General features: G+C 35.1%; 1 protein-coding gene across 1 annotated transcript; it reads right to left on the bottom strand.

Moving 5' to 3' along the window:
• Positions 1 to 12,103: 12,103 nt before the first annotated feature.
• LOC138321579 (uncharacterized) lies at positions 12,104 to 15,509 on the bottom strand. Its single transcript, XM_069265348.1, has 2 exons — positions 15,339 to 15,509; positions 12,104 to 13,449 (listed from the first exon to the last, which is right to left on the bottom strand). Exons 1-2 carry the CDS (start codon positions 15,420 to 15,422, stop codon positions 12,451 to 12,453), a joined length of 1,083 nt encoding a protein of 360 aa, XP_069121449.1. The 5' UTR covers positions 15,423 to 15,509; the 3' UTR covers positions 12,104 to 12,450.
• Between the last annotated feature and the right edge of the window lie 2,066 nt (positions 15,510 to 17,575).

A 17,575-nucleotide genomic window follows, 5' to 3' on the forward strand; every position in this document is an offset into this window, starting at 1 on the left:
CTAAATGACCTTAAAATAGAAAAATCACTGATTCTCTTGATATAAATATTGCGTTTCTACAAGAAATAAAAAGGTTAATCTGATGCCTCCGAACTTGGACGATGACGTTATCAAATTTGCGTACCGATGAGAACGGGAAAGTGTTAAATTACCCCTTCGAGATGGTATTCATGACATCATGAATACTCATGAATGATTCATGATTTTTCAAAAATATCAACAGATTGTGGCTCATGAAAAAAAGTTCATGGATATTCTTCAAATGACTCTCATGAACTATTCATGAAGTTTTATGAATCCATGAAGCATTCATGACTATTCAGGATTAATGTGTCAAGAAGTATCCATGAAGTTTTATGTATGACTAATATTCATTAAAATTCTTCAAAATGAATGAAAATGTTTCAATGAATATCAGTTGCGCATAAAACTTCATGAATGATTCTTGACATGCTATTTCATTCATTTTGATGAATTTTAATGAATATCCACTGAACTGAACATGTGAGTCACCTGACTTCTATATATATTACCCGCCAAAACAGTCACAATCCAAAATGTCTGTTGTATCTGCTGGCATGTGGAAGGGGAAACATCATTCATCTTAAAAAAGGAAGTTATGGCACATAGTGAACGGATTATTCCATTCCTGGATTTCTTTAGCACGTATGAACAATTTCAGTAAGTTTTGATTTATCTGCATTTCTTTTTCAACATGAAATTGTTGCACACTGATATTGCTATAATGATTATGGATAAATATTGGTTTGTGAAATTTTGTCAAATGTTCTTGAATTCAATTGTCCATATAAAACATGCTTTACAACTGTAGGTTTATTTTGGACCAATACTAATTTACTTGGAATGGTTGCTGTGTATCACTGTCATGAAAAACAGATGTTGTTAGCACTTATCTGTGGCAGTATGAAAATATGATGAACACAGTAAACTGTTGGTGATCTTTTTATGTTATATGGAATATACTTATTGTTATAAGAATTGTTTCATCAACTTTTAAATTGATTCAAAGAGAATTGTCATTGGTTTGATAGAAAATTTCAATTCTGGACCCCCAGTAGAGTTTATGAAATTTAGATGCCGCTGACTCCAAATTGCATTTATTAAACTTCATGAACACGACTCAAGTTCATGAATATTCATGAATTGTTCCAGTTCATGACGTTTCATGAATATTCATGAATTGTTAGTGTCAGTTATAGTGCATGAATAACTCATGAATTATCACGAATAAACATTCATGATTATTCATGATGGTTTTAAGTTCATGAATATTCTTAAAATATTCATGAATATTCTTAAAATATTCATGATTTTTTTTATGAATTTTCATGGGTTGGTTGTTCATGAATGTTCATGATTTCATGAATAAAACGATTCATGAAAGTTCATGAATGAAAGGATTCATGAATGTTCATGAAACAGTTTTTTCTAAATTATTCATGAAGTTTTTAGTACATGAATTTCATGAAAATATTCATGAATAATTGAAGAATATAAAATTCATGAATAATTCATGAATTATTAATGAATGTTAATGAATTATTCATCAACGTCTCTCAGGGGTAAGCACACGTTTAGCTGCCTTTTGTTTATAACAAGTACGCCTCTTTTTTCAAGGAACGTCACTTTTATCGCTACATAAAATGGCTTTCAGTGATACACGATCACACCTGCTTGTACAATCACGATGGCTTCAAGGAAATCGGTCTTATCCATAGTAAAAGAAAAACTTCTACATAGGTTATTTTGATTGCATTTTAATTGTGTATTTTAGTGATATAATTATGAATTTCATACAGGCTGCTAAAAGATAAAAGTCAGAAGTAAAATTTCTTTGATTGAATTGCTGATGTGTATTGATAAGGCTCTTTGTGACAGGTTATTACATTTGTTTTAAATTAGGTTATATTTTTTTAAAGGACGTCTCTACGAAAGTTAAGCCCCGACGAGAAGAAACATTTCTGCGACAAATATCATTTCCAGGAAGTTACAGATAGTTTGAACGGATACAACTTAATTTTTTTCCTGACGGACAAAAGTAAGTAGAAATATTATTTATTTTATTGAAATGAATTATGTACCGCATTACATGTTATTTTTGTGGGTCAAGATTTGCTCGATTTGGATTAGATTTTAGCGGTAGTGATAGTTTGCGATCTGGTTATTAGTCTAGTATATGATTAAGACTTTTGTTATCATTTCGCGGATAAAATTTTTGCACTGTATTGCAAAATCGCAGAAATATTACATGTACCCGGCGGAAATCATCGACTATACGACACCTGCGAGATAACGAAATGTATGTCACAATACATATATGTCTAACGTGACGCTATGGACACTTTTTGAAGATATCATTAGCATAAGTTTTGATTTTACAAGTACAAATATGAACTCAAAATGATTTATGGCAGTACTGCCAAAAATCATTATAAGGACAAACTATGAAGCCAAGGTGTGGTGTACAATATCATTTCACATTTATACAACGTTAAAGTGTACAAATAATTATAAAGTGATATTTTTAGGTATGTGTTTCCATCTAAATATACACAAGACATAGCATTTATAAATGTCATGTTATACCTTATGTATGTTTAGATGGACAGTGCATACGTGTTGTGTTGTAACAAACGTTTATAAGGCATTATACATGGTTGCCTGTCCATTTGAAAGGTTTTCACAGCTAATTTCATCAAACCTTATGGTTATCAATAGATTACATAAAATAACATGTCAACATTTTCGCCCAGTAACGACATATATAACTTAAAATTTTCACTAGGTCCCTTGGCCGAGACACACCAAAGTCTATAAAAGTGGTAGTTTCTGCTCCTGCTTAGCGCTCAGCAAACAGGGAGTGGGACGACTGGTTCGCCCGTTGTCAGTATAATGTGACCGGGTGGGGTGTGTTGCTTGGTCCTCGGCGGCATGCTTCAGTGATATAGCACTATAAAAAAGGCAACAGTTCCACTACACAAGAAGACCCAACACGATCATACCGCAGTCTCCCAAAACACGCACCTCGCACTTCACACACGCTACACACTGCATACATTGGAGGCCGTCCTTACATGACCCTGGCTGTCAATAGGACGTTAAAATAATCCAACAAACAAACAAGCTTTCGGTTTTAATTACTTGTCACTAAGTTTTGAAGCATGCTTGGTCCAGCCCTATGTTTCAGTAGGTTCGAGTACCCATAATGGAACACCTCCTAAATATCGTTTGATTAAAGATGCTCCACCGCTGACAAATGGTATTTTTTCAGTATCAAAAACAGGAACAGACGATTTAGTATTTTTCTTCAGTTACAAAAGTTACTTACTTTACACTATTACCACCTTTGAAAATTTCGAGCTTCTAATTTTATTTCAAGTTAAAAATATGAAAAATAATTAATTCCCGAAAAAACCGAAAAAATCCGTGGCACTATCTCTTATATGAAATGAAGTACTGATTACGCATGCACCAAATGCAAAATAAATGATTTCATATAACTTTTTGTGTTAACTAGGCTTATACATAAACAATTAAACACTAATTATTGTTCAAATAATGATTATCATTTATGCTCTGTCGATGACGGACATGATGAAAAATGTTTGAATGCATTTAAAGAAAAATCAAACATTTATTTATTTATTTATTTATATGTCACACTTCTGTCAAAAATATTCCATTCAGCAATTGTTTTTCTTGTTTTAAATATATGGTGATTTTAGGGTTTTCGCAGTTCATTTCACACACTCAGTATATCTCTTCCAACGGATAGTGTAGCATGCATAAGATCATATACAATGATTGATTTTTCTAGTGTAGAATTGATATCAAATTGTTTTCAATCAAACATTCAAAGGTTCGTGGTTTAGTAGCTTATTATTTTCTTTTTAACTCTTGATCATCTTAAAATGCTTTTTAATTATGATTTACACCGTAGAGCATAGTGTTTAGATACATGAAACGAGTGCCTGTTGGATCACACGAGTTAATTATTTTTAAAGCTACAAAAGACACGATTTTCTGCCCATTCTATATCCGCTGTAAATCCAGTATGTCAGCCGAGCAGAATATATTTATATTACACGTGTGGGATAAACAATATTGACAGAACATACCCAGGTAATTTTGAGATTTGAGATCAGACGTCATCTCCACGTGACAGTATATCAGACAATGGGAGTAGCGGAAAATCGGAGCATATCTGATATATCCTGATATATAAGCTTATAACGAAGATAATTTTATGCTTGTATATATATATTTCGCTGTCTTCTCTATCTCCCGCTATTTATCATTATCCACTGGAAGGTTAAATCAGTTTCTATGCGTTTGACTTATCTAACGACTTTTTATAAAAAAAAACCAACCCAAAAAACAACAAATTAAATAGGAATAACAAGTTTCTCATTCGTCATTTAGATGTTTTGTTTATGCTGTAAATATTCCGAACATATTGATTTTTATACAAGTTCATTAAGAATATAAAAACTGAGACAATATTTCACACGTGGTCAAAACAAGCAAAAATTCCTCAACTATATTTAGCTAACTAATAGCCACATAGCCGGTTATTTTCGCGGAACAAAAAATCGCCAATTGTTCTAAAACGAGAAAATCATATGTTAGTGATTTTAAATTTTCGCGGTATCTGTTTTAAAGGTAGATATCATTAAACCGTTTATCATTATTTCTCGGATCAAATTTTTGCGATCATAGAAATGTGCCGCCAAATCGCGAAAATGTCATCCGGCTATACGGTATTCATGTAGTTTTAATCGGGATACCAAGAAGTCGGCACTACACTTCAATACTCATTTGCTAAGTAAGTGATATCTCCCCATTTTAACCACTTCCACTAGGGACATTTAATGACTTGCCAGTATGTACATGTAGAGGGAAGCCGGAGAACCAGGAGAAAAACCTATCGACTAAACCTTCAGAACCTGGAAAATAACCAACACGTGTTTCGAACTCGCAACACAGATACGAAGGAAATTGCTGAATTGTACGTTAAATGTTTAACTGGAAATTGTCGGTTCTCGGTTTTTTTGTGGTACTGTATCCCACTTTATTTTTGTGGGGTACAAATTTTCGCGTAAGTGTGCGAGATAGATCGAACGTCAATTCAAATGTTTCGTCGATAATTATGTAACATGTTTTTATGAATATTGCGATTGTAAGTAAGACCTGTGGTCGCGATTTTATGTATTTGTGAACATATTGCAAAATCATGTAAACGCGAAATATTGTATTCTATATTTGCATATTACACATATACCTACCCCCACCTAACTCTGTAATATGCAAACACGGAATACGCGAAAATAAAGAGGCTGCGAGTAATTAGCGAATCTATTGGTAATCTTTCGGTTAATCTCGGTCAAATATTTCAATTTTAGATGGACAAAGAGCATTCATGGAATTTCTTGAGACAGAGTACAGTGAAGAAAACCTAGAGTTTTGGATTGCATGCGAGAGCTTTTCTAAAATGGACAACCATGGTGAAATCGCGGCTAACGCAACAGAAATATTTCAGACCTTTATCGAGACTGGCTGTTCCAAAGAGGTGAGTTTAATTTAGAAATTCAACATTAAATTCAGTGTGCATGCTTAAAATGAGAACGTAATTGTTTTATTTTTTTTTGAAAACTAGTAATTGGTCATTGACATATAAGTAGCATAATTAACAAGAAAGCCAAATTTTGTTTAATGGTTTCTCAGACTTGTTTATACACATGCAGTTATTATTTTCGGTTCATGCTTAACAATTTATACTTTTCCTATAAGACATTATATCAATACATTTAGATTTGATATCACTATTTTTATTTTTATTTCGTAGGGGTACATACAAAATAATTCAGACTACTTGGCAATATAAAAGACATTTTATATGTACGATTCCATTGATTAATCAAAAGATGAATTAAAAGTTTTCCAAATCAATAATAAAAAATGATGATAATAATAATATAAAATAATTAATAATAAAACAATTATAACAGTTCTTTTTCCCTAACAATACGAGTATTCCCAAATATCTCGAGAATAAGCTGCGACAGGGGAATTAAGAACATTTCATATATCTACTTTATAAAATTGACAGCGGTTTTCGACACCCCTGATTAACAAACAGTTTATCGATCGTTCTATTTGTTGTTGAATAGTATATGATGTAGGCAGCCAATATATATGAAAAAAGCCCAAATCATCTAAATTTCCACTGGTTCCCTTGGCTTTCCTTTCTTCCACCAATTTCTGGCCTATCTGGTGCATATTTAAGTGTGTTCCTTATACAGTTTTCAGCATTGACATCATTGCAGGCTATTGTTTGTTCAATAGCATTTTAAATAATTCAAGGTGTCATACATGTTAAAAATATTTAACCCATAAAACTTAATACATGTAAATGATTTCATGATGTAGTGATTAAAAAAGTCTTTTTGGACCAAAGCTTTTATAGTAGAAATTAAAATTTTAATGCTCACCTGTGATGTTAAGTGCATTTTAGCTGTATGTCAAATCTGTGATATGAACTTGTCCGGTCAACCGGTTTTACAGGGCTTTACCTTCGGACAGTCACCAGCGGAGTATTCCTGAAAACAAGAAATGTTAAACTTACACACTGTATTGATTGATTACAAATTATATATTAGATATTGAAATGGTACTTATGATGTTTAAGTCAATTATTGGTTATATCATTAAACGTTCTGAATACAATGAAAAAAAAAGAGGTTATACCAGCCAAGGGAAGATGATCCATTACATTATCAGATACCCCTAAAATACAGAAAATGGCAAGATAATGGGAGAAAAACTGATACCAAACTTTGCACATATTCAAATTTACCAGGATCATGGTTTCATAGGATGTCTGTTTATTAATAACAAAACAAACAGATAAGAGGCACCTTTATTGAGCACAACATATACTGTAAAATGTAAAATAGTCTCAGAAAATTTTTCCTACAATCTACGAAATGCTAACAACTTTACTTTACCTAATTTCCGTCTCCAGCTCTCAAACGTATCGTATTTTCCATCTACTATCCGACTTTGGAACCAGCTAGATATAAATATTAGAAATAGTGTTTCATATAACATTTTTAAAAAGTCTCTAAATAATCTTACGAACGTATCTATTTATTATTTTGAAATAGAAAAGCAAATATCTTTAAGATTAGGAAATCGATGCAGTACCCTAAAAAATCATTTATTCCGCTCTTATTTAATAGATTACCAGCAATGCCGATGTGGGCATCTCATTGAGGATGCCCATCACTTCTTCTTTACATGCAATAATTACGCTGACCAGAGAATCAAATTATTCCGAACATTAAACAACTTCATTCCTTTAGACCTGCAGCTACTACTACATGGAAGTCAAGATTTATTTCTTGAAGATAACATTACAGAAACTTGCTATATCCCTCAACCCCATACAATGTACTTTAACTGTATACTAAACTTATGTTTTATACCTTCATGGCATCGTTACTCCAATATGTCGGAGATGACTGACCCACAATTTCCTATTTTGACCATCAAATCCTGGTCAACGAAAACCGGAAAATACACACAACTCCGTGAACTCAATTCTGACAACTGGAGAGACCAAGCCATGTTTCCGTATCCACCTGATGTTAAACGTACATGTCCCACGTTTACAACCGTGCTAATTACCTGAATATACGTTATATGTACCGTTAAGTTATTGTTCAATTCTAAATGAAATACATACATAGTCACTGAGACATGGTTTTTTTCTCTTAAACTTGACGACTTACCTATGTATCCATGGATTGGACTCACTCGGCCCCAGTGACTGACTTTTCTACTACCGGTGCGTTACGTTCGTTATAGAGAACAACCAACTAAATTATTTAACATACACCACAGTGTTAATTTTTCTTTTTAAGTTTTGTAATGTATACAATTAGATATTAGTTAACTACTGTTTTCTATAATTAAAGTCTAGGTTCTCATATAACACTAGATAGAAAAAAAGTTTCGGTCCTTCAGCTCAAACTCCAACCAGGGTAGCCATTTCGAAATAAGGTGTATTTAGCACAAAAAATACTGAAATTATTTTGTTCTTACCTATTCTAATTCGTTATCAAAATTGATATTTGGAACTTAAATTTCAATCTGGATTTCCAAATTCATATTATTTGGACACAATCCTGTATACTCATGCAGGGGCCATTGGCATTTTCGAAGGTCTTTTTTCATCTAGTTGGTTGTTCCCTTTAACAATGCATCAGATATTAATAGATGGTCTAACCTATTATTGTTTACTTTGAAAAGGTTCAAGTTCGAATTCTGAAAGCAGCCTTTTCCTGTTTTTCCCATTAAGCTACTAAAGGTCATTACCTCGTGCGTCATCAATTTGTGAAATACAACAAAATGTCATAGGTTCATATTCATATAAACATATTTTATCCATACATAAATCTGAACAGGTCTTGTTCTGACAATCTTATTTTATGTCAGACTATTTTTCCCGAACCAAACTAGAAACTTCCATACATGTATACACATTCCTTAGGCATCAGTTTGATTCTAGTCATCAATTCATCCATGTAATTACAGGTATGGCAATCAGTGTTTTACTTCATTCTGGTTGCATTTTCCCCTCGACGCTATTCTCACCAACACGAGATCAGGCCCTTGTAATGTCTAAAATTATACAATATGGGACACTAGAATCAGAAATGCATTAAAACCATAGAAAATATATGCCCTTACCAAGACTACCATAATTGTATACATTTTCATTTTACCCTAGATAAATATGTGTTGGCCCGTATTTTTGTAACCTCGGTCCCAGGTGTTCGTGGCTCTATCGCTTACTAACCCAAGGGACCATATACACAGGCTGCATTTGCTGTGGTTCTAAAAAATATTCATAAAACTGCCCCAAAATGAACATGTTCATGTCCGGTTTTCCTCGAACATGCCTATTACCCTCGGCTCCGCCTCGGGAAATAGACAAGTCTCGGGAAACCAGAAACTTGTTATATCCCTCAACCCCATACTTTAACTGTATACTAAACTTTTGTTTTAATACCTTAATGGCATCGGTACTCCAATATGTCGGAGATGACTGACCCACAATTTCCTATTTCGACCACCAAATCCTGGTCAACCTAAACTGGAACATACACACAACTCCGTGAACTCAATTCTGACAACTGACTAGACCAAGCCATGTTTCCGTATCCACCTGATGTTAAACGTACATGTCCCACGTTTACAACCGTGCTAATTACCTGAATATACGTTATATGTACCATTTATTTACTGTTCAATTCTAAATGAAATACATGCATAGTCATTGTGACATGGTTTTTTTCTCTCTTAAACTTGACGACTTACCTATGTATCCATTGATTGGAATCACTCGGCCCCAGTGACTGACTTTTCTACTACTGATCCGTTCGCTATAGAGAACAACCAACTTAATTATTTAACTTACACCACAGTGTTAATTTTTCTTTTTAAGTTTTGTAATGTATACAATTGGATATTAGTTAACTACTGTTTTCTATAATTAAAGTCTAGGTTCTCATATAACACTAGATAGAAAAAAAGTTTCGGTCCTTCAGCTCAAACTCCAACCAGGGTAGCCATTTCGAAATAAGGTGTATTTAGCACAAAAAATACTAAAATTATTTTGTTCTTACCTATTCTAATTCATTATCAAAATTGATATTCGAGCCTAAATTTCAATTTGGATTTCCAAATTCATATCATTTGGACACAATCCTGTATACTCATACAGGGGCCAGTGGCATTTCGAAGGTCTCTTTTCATCTATTTGGTTGTTCCCTTTAACAATGCATCAGATATTAATAGATGGTCTAACCTATTATTGTTTGCTTTGAAAAGGTTCAAGTTCGAATTCTGAAAGCTGCCTTTTCCTGTTTTTCCCATTAAGCTACTAAAGTCATTACCTCGTGCGTCATCAATTTGTGAAATACAACAAAATGTCATAGGTTCATATTCATATAAACATATTTTATCCATACATAAATCTGCGGTCACAATTGGAATAAAAATGAAGACTTTATACCTGTTTTAATGTTACGAGATCGGCGACTGGTCAGGTTTATATCGTGAGTGTGTATGTTCAGTATTACCGACAACACATCATAGCATTAAAAATATTACAAAAACCTAACGACAACATAAGATATGTTGTTTGTCATACCATAATGCATCTCTGTACAAAATTTCATTAAGATTGGAGTAAAAATACCGGAGTAATGACGATTTCAAATATGAAGAGACGCAGAGTGTATACATGTGTGTAAGCCAAGCTTACATGTACAGATCTAGATCCGACCGACAACACAAACTATTTTACGAAATTACGCAGTAATGTTACCGCAAATACTAATAATAGTAACCTATATCTAAAGAAAGTAATTCATGCCAATTGTAATGACTATTGATGAAGATTTGAATGAGTAATGATCATTGAAATTCTCAGTAGACCGACGGCTTGCATACAGTATGTAACATAGAAGAAGCACACACGTGTGTATATTATCAGTGTGACTACAGTTCGCGATTGTGTTTATTGTTATGTAAGCATATGGTGTTTATATATACTTCCCATATGTTATCTTAAGAAATACACTATTATATGTTTATTTTAATCTTTTTATTGTACATTTTTGTATAAAATATTTGCGTATATTTTCGAGAGCATGGATGAACGACAAAGAAAAAGCGCCTATAATGTCGTCTATCTTTGGCGAGGATGGGCTGATCAATTCGGATACTATCAAAGAATTTGATTCAGTATCAAGCAAAATCGACGATATGTATGGTGAACGTATGGGTACATATTGGTCTGTAAAAAAACTTTACCAACTCTATCCGGCGCAGGATGGTTGAGGCCCGAGTACGATGCCCCCATATACCCAAAGGTTTGAAAAACAACAACTGCGAATCAATGAATGACATCAAAAAGCTTGTTGGTGATAGGAAAATTTCGAAAGTTCCCAGCAGCGTAGCTAGGTTTGGATAGGCATGCTTGCCCGGGGGTGCAGGGGGCGACAGCCCCCTGCTCAGGGTCCAGGGGCGAAGCTCCGGTAGGGGGTATGGGGGGCGAAGCCCCCCAGAAGCTGACGGGAAATTGTTACAATGTAGTAACCATTTTACTTCAATGGTTAAATGGAGGTCACGATATTTAGTGATAACCATGCAGAACTATACACAAAATTAGAACAGTGGTGATATTTTTATATACATATAATCGTACGTCATCGGAATATACTAGACTCCCCTGAAAAGTGCTCGAACAAAAAAAACGGATTTTTGTCTATAAAAATCAAAATAGTAAGCAATGGGAGAATTTTGCGTTCTTTCAGTTGAAGAAAAATTTATGGCGAATATTTTAAATAAAATTGAAATTAAGTTTACGTGTTTGTTTGTTTATGTAAAAAAAATTAAACATAGTATTTATAACCTATTATTCTACCTATTCTGTTCTAGTTCTAACAATTACAACAACAAAAATATTTTCTAAATCAACAATCTGTTCATATCAACAAAAATAAAAGTCAACTATTTCGTGAGTAGACACCGAAAATTTAAGAATTAAATGAGACTTACCTGTAAGTTGAAATTTGATGATAATTCTGTCTTCACTCCAGATGGTACGAAGGGATCACATGAGATGCGTGCGCATATCACCAGTCATTCTTTAAAGCATATGAGTGAACACTTAACAGGCCCCATAAGAATAGCAATAATATAAAATAAGCTAAATCCCATAAAGAAAAAGGGTGGGTGCCAAACAGGGCGGGCATGTGATCCCTTCGTACCATCTGGAGTGAAGACAGAATTATCATCAAATTTCAACTTACAGGTAAGTCTCATTTAATTCTTAAATTCTGTCTTCACTACAGATTAGGTACTACGGGATCCCATGAGAGGTTTAAAGAGAGTGTTCACGAAATGAAAACAATAACGAAAAAATCCAGAAAGAAATTGAAAGTGTATTATTCCTAGCATTGTATTACATGAAAAATTTTTCAAATAGCAAAACAACATAAGTCTATGATAGCAAACATGTTATAATAACAAACCTCCAAAGAAAAGTAAGAAACATAAACATGTCAAATGTTATTAATAATAATGTCCATGTTGTTAAAAAACCAAGCTAAGCAATTAATATAAGAATTAACATGAAAAAGTTCATTTGAAGATAACAACAATGAATCCACATCCATATTTGCGAATCCAAACATCTCAGATCACCACACACTTGCACAACTGTCCATTAAGTCACATGAGTTCTTTGCAAAATACACTAGTCTATACACATTTCCAACCATAAGTCAAAGATAGTTAACTTGGAGCAAAAATGTAGTCCAAGGGAGACAATTCAATCTCAAAACACACTCTTTACTAGTTTTTAGCCACAGGTTTAAGATAAAATTTGGCAAAAGTGGATTCTTTGCTCCAACCTGCTGTGTTGAGAATTGTTTGCACTGGAACATTAGCTCGAAAGGCCGCTGAAGCAGAAGCTGCTCTAGTGCTATGGGGTGTGAAAATAGTCATATCTACTCCAGCCTTGACCAACACAACTTTAATCCATCTGGATATTGTAGCCTTTGACACTGCAGTGTGAGGTTTCTGATAGCTGAGAAAAAGTTTATTTTGTGTTACATTGTCCCTCAAAAGTTCTGTTTTAATTAGATATGTCTTTAATGTTTCTGCAACACAGAGATTGAGTTCACTAAACTTTCCAAGCACTATTTCACACTGGTGATGTCCAGGTCGTGTGGTTTTTAACACCTCTCCAAATCTGAGTTTCACTTCGTGTTCAGTTAAAGTTATGTTACGAATGTCCAAGGAATGTAAACTTTGAGCACGTTGTCCTGTAGAAAGTGCTAACAAAATCACAGTTTTGTAGGTCAACATTTTCAGCTTAGATACATCCATGTTACGAACAAATGAAATAACTATTTCTGTATCCCAAATAACATTGTTCTTTGGTAAAGCTGGACGTAACTGAAAAACTCCTTTTAAAAATCTCTTCACAAATGTATTATTTCCACAGGGCACACCGTCGAGTTTGATAAATGCAGAAAGAGCTGACCTTGCAGTATTCAATGCACTATATCCAACACCTTTTTTGAATAGTTCTGTCAAAAAATTTACTACATCTCCCACAGCGGGTGACAACACAGATTTTTTGTTTTCACGGCAATATTGAAACCACTGAGATGTGTAAGTTTGGTATTGTTGCATAGTTCCTTGTCTCCATGATGACAACAGGATTTGTTCAGCCTCTGTTGAAAAGCCGAGGTCTTGGATCGATTCCCTGAAAGCCGACATGCCATCAATCTTGTTTTGGGTAAGCTTGTTGTTGTTAGGTGTGGGTGGCTGAGTGTGTTCTTCTCCCTGGGTAAAATAAAAACACAATCAATTAGACAACAAGCAATTTGTGGAAACCAAGACTGTGTAGTCCAGTAAGGTGCTATCAATATAGCCTCTGAATTGTCTTGGATAATTTTGTGCACAATCTTTCCAATGAGTGAGAAAGGGGGGAAAATATACATTAATTTATCTCCACTCCAAGTAATAGAAAAGGCATCCACAGCTATTGCAAATGGATCAGGTTTCCATGACACATAACTTGGTAGTTGTGAATTCAATCTTGAAGCAAATAAATCAATATCAGGAGTCCCCCAAATATTCATTATTTGAGAGAAGACATATGTATCTAGCTTCCACTCAGTATTTTCATGATTTTGTCTACTTTCAGCATCAGCTGCTGTATTGACACAACCAGGAATATGTGCTGCTGTCAACCAAATATTCCTGGATAGTGACCACTCCCACATTTCTTTTGCCAATCTGTTACATTGCATAGTTTTACCCCCCATGTGGGACACATAAGCTATTGCAGTGGTATTATCCATGTTTAGTCTGATATGTACATCGCTGTGATTTTTACAAAATGCTCGCAGGGTGAACCATGCAGCCTGTAGTTCTAAGTAATTGATATGTTCATTAGCTTCCACATCAGACCAATTTCCACCTGCTGTTGGGCAGGAACATAACCTACCAGAGGCAGGTTGACACAAAGCATCATGCATAACACCTCCCCACCCCAATTTTGAAGCATCGGAGGTTAACAATATATCTGGAGATCTACGTAAAATGTTTCTATGTGTGTTTTCAATATTTGAAATCCACCATAATAAATCTGTTTTGCTTTCAGCTGACAGATGCATGGAACTATCGAAGTTACCCTTGGACAATTTCAATGCTTGAATTTTATCTTTTTCCAGATATCTATAATACAACTGTCCACATGCGACCCCAGGAAAACTGGAGACCATCAAACCTATACATTGAGCAACTTCTTGTATAGTAGGATTGACTTTATTCATCAGTGATGAACAAACATGTTTTAGTTTCTGAGCTTTGGACTCTGTCATTTTAACTGTCATATTTGTAGAATTTAAAATAAATCCTAGATACTCAATAATCTGAGTGGGCTCAAATACAGATTTTTCTGGGTGAACCACAAAACCTGTCTGTTCTGATAGCGAAACAGTTTCTACGACATTTGCACGACAGTCTTCGACAGTGTCACCAAAAAGTAATGAATCATCAATGTAAGAAGTGTTTAAATATCCTAGTTTCCTTAGATGCGAGAAAAATGGTTTTGTAATTTTTGTAAACAGTCTAGGTGCAGAAGAAAGGCCATTTGGCAAGGCAGTAAACTGATACAATGTTCCCTCAAAGGTGAATCTCAGATATTTCTGATACAATTCAGATACATGTACAGAATAATAAGCATCTTTCCAATCTATGGAAGCCATGTAGCAATTTTGTGTCATCAAATCTATTGCTGTTTGGAGTGTGTCCATTTTGAAGTGTCGATAAACAATGGACTCATTAAGATGTTTTAGATTCAAGATTAACCTGACACTGCCATCTTTTTTAGGCCGAATGAAAATATTTGATATGAACTCGTCCGCGGTATGATGGACGACTTTAATTACACCTTTCTCAAGCAGTTTCGATATCTCAATATTAATAGACACTTTTTCTTTGTCTTCAAATTTGTACTGGATTGTACTAAAGTTTTCATTAGCAGATGGATGGTTTAAAAACTCGAGCTTAACGCCTTTTAACACATCTAAAAGTACGAAGTCTGAAGTTAAACCTCTCCAAAAAGGAATGTGTTTACTTAATGAGCCTGCATTGAATTGCTGTACCTGCTCATGTAGTTTTGTTTTAGTTTCAGAGAGAAATAATAGCCAGTTCTCATCACTCACCTGAGTTTGAGTTAAAACCGGTTGGGTCTGTACAGGAAGTCGGTTTACTTTCTCTCCTGCCCCTTTTTGAAGTTTTTTGTCCATGTTTTCTTGGGCTGATCGTGACTATGTGTTTGTTTATAGCCTCCATGATGGTGACCCCGACCTCTGTTGTTATATGGGTGCATTCGATACGGTGCTTTTCCTTTGTATGCGTATCGGAATTTCCCTTGACAAATGCGTAGTCTGCGCCGGAGCTAACTCTGCTGGCCACTCTATTTGTGTCACTAATGTCTTTCATGGCCTTCGGCAAATCGTCACCAAATAAATGTGTTGTGACCGGGTTATATTTTGAACACAGAGAGCCATAAGTGTTATTTAGATCAGGCCTAATCAATTCCCTACGTCGCTGGGAAAGTTCCTGAGATGCACTGCCCAACAGTGTAAAACTGTCAATAGCCAGTTTAAGCATATCGTCGAGTTTCGACTTTAGGTTGTCGGTTTTGTCTTTTTTCCCCTCCGTTAAGATTTGAATCAAACGGGCCAGCGGAGTGAGACCTTTCGTCATTCGCGTCTGCGCTTTCTGAACACGAATATCCCGACTTTTTGTCTCGGATTTTAATTTCCGCCAAATCTCAGGATTTACCTTGGGCGCTTGTAGATGTTCCATATTCTCAGGTCTTGGATAGGAATCAAGCTTTGTTTTAAGTTTTTCCTCCGGCATATGTTTAGTCAACATGTCAGTTAGGAGACTGGCCAATTTTTCATTTTCCAATTTCGGGCCTGTGTTCTCCTCGTGACTAAAATCCTGCACGAGTTCTTTCATACAGTCGGGCAGGTCGTCATTTACCGCACTTGTCGAACTGTTCGTGGCCCCACTTAAGTTAACATTTTCCTCCTCTTTCTCATCATCGGAGGATTTTAGGAATTCGTCTATTTGGTCACAGACATCCATTGACTCTTCGTCGTCACTGTAATGACGAGTCATGTCTGGTAGTTCCACATTAGGCCTACCGTACCTCTCCGAGGAACGCATGTCCTGCATGAGCTGCAATTGAGCATCCATAATCATTTTGAAATTGTTTATCACATCTTTCATTTCCTGATTATTAGTCGGCTTATCCGTGGAAGTTGAACCACTTGCATTTAGCGATGTTGCCTGTGTAGCCGTGACAGGGGCGGGGGCCAAACCGAGTCCTTTCTCTGCCGTCGCCATTTTAGGCTGATCGTCCTGCTGCTGGACCTGATCACTCGGTTTAGGTGCCGTGTTTGTCCTAGTCAGTTTGTCATTAGACATTTTTACCGATGACTTTGAGTCTTTCGCCTTACTTTTATGCGAGTTTCTAGACTCCATGTTGTTCAAGATGTCTCCAACAAAGTCAAACTCTGCAACAATTTTGGACGATTTCTGTACATCCAATATGGCGGCCATTCATTCGCGCCAAATAGCCAGTGGTCAAGTCTGACCCCACGGGGCTCAGAACGAAATACTCGAGTTTTAACTTATTAAAGTCTCTAAAAAAACTCGCCAAACTTGAATAGACAATATCGTCAATCAAACACCATCATTAACACGTGTTTTAACGAGGCGGGAAGTGAACTAAAATTGAAAAATTCACTTTGACCAAGAACATGTTGCAATTGCTATTTTAGTTGATTTGATATCATTTTAATATAGTTATATGATTTTAGAATATTTCCAAAATCTGAACAGGTCTTGTTCTGACAATCTTATTTTATGTCAGACTATTTGTCCCAAACCAAACTAGAAAACTGCGTACATGTATACACATTCCTTATGCATGAGTTTGATTCTAGTCATCACTTCATCCATGTAATTACAGGTGTTTTAATCAATGATTTACTTCATAATTCTGGTTGCATTTTCCCTCGACGCTATTCTCACCAACACGAGATCAGGCCCTCACGATGTCTAAAAATTATACAATATGGGACACTAGAATCAGAAATGCATTGAAAACATAGAAAATATATGCCTCTACCAAGACTACCATAATTGTATACATTTTCATTTTACCCTAGATAAAAATGTTTTTACTAGTGTTTTTGCAACCTCGGTCCCTAGTGTTCGTCGCACTATCGCTTACTAACCCCTGGGACCATATACATAGGCCGCATTTGGTGTGGTTCTAAAAAATATTTATAAAACTGCCCAACAATGAACATGTTCAAGTTATCGGTACATTTAATTTGCTCAGGTCGCGTCGATCACTAAATAAGGAAATGAGCAAAATATA

Source organism: Argopecten irradians, chromosome 4 (assembly GCF_041381155.1).
Source record: "Argopecten irradians isolate NY chromosome 4, Ai_NY, whole genome shotgun sequence".
NCBI classification, from domain to species: domain Eukaryota; kingdom Metazoa; phylum Mollusca; class Bivalvia; order Pectinida; family Pectinidae; genus Argopecten; species Argopecten irradians.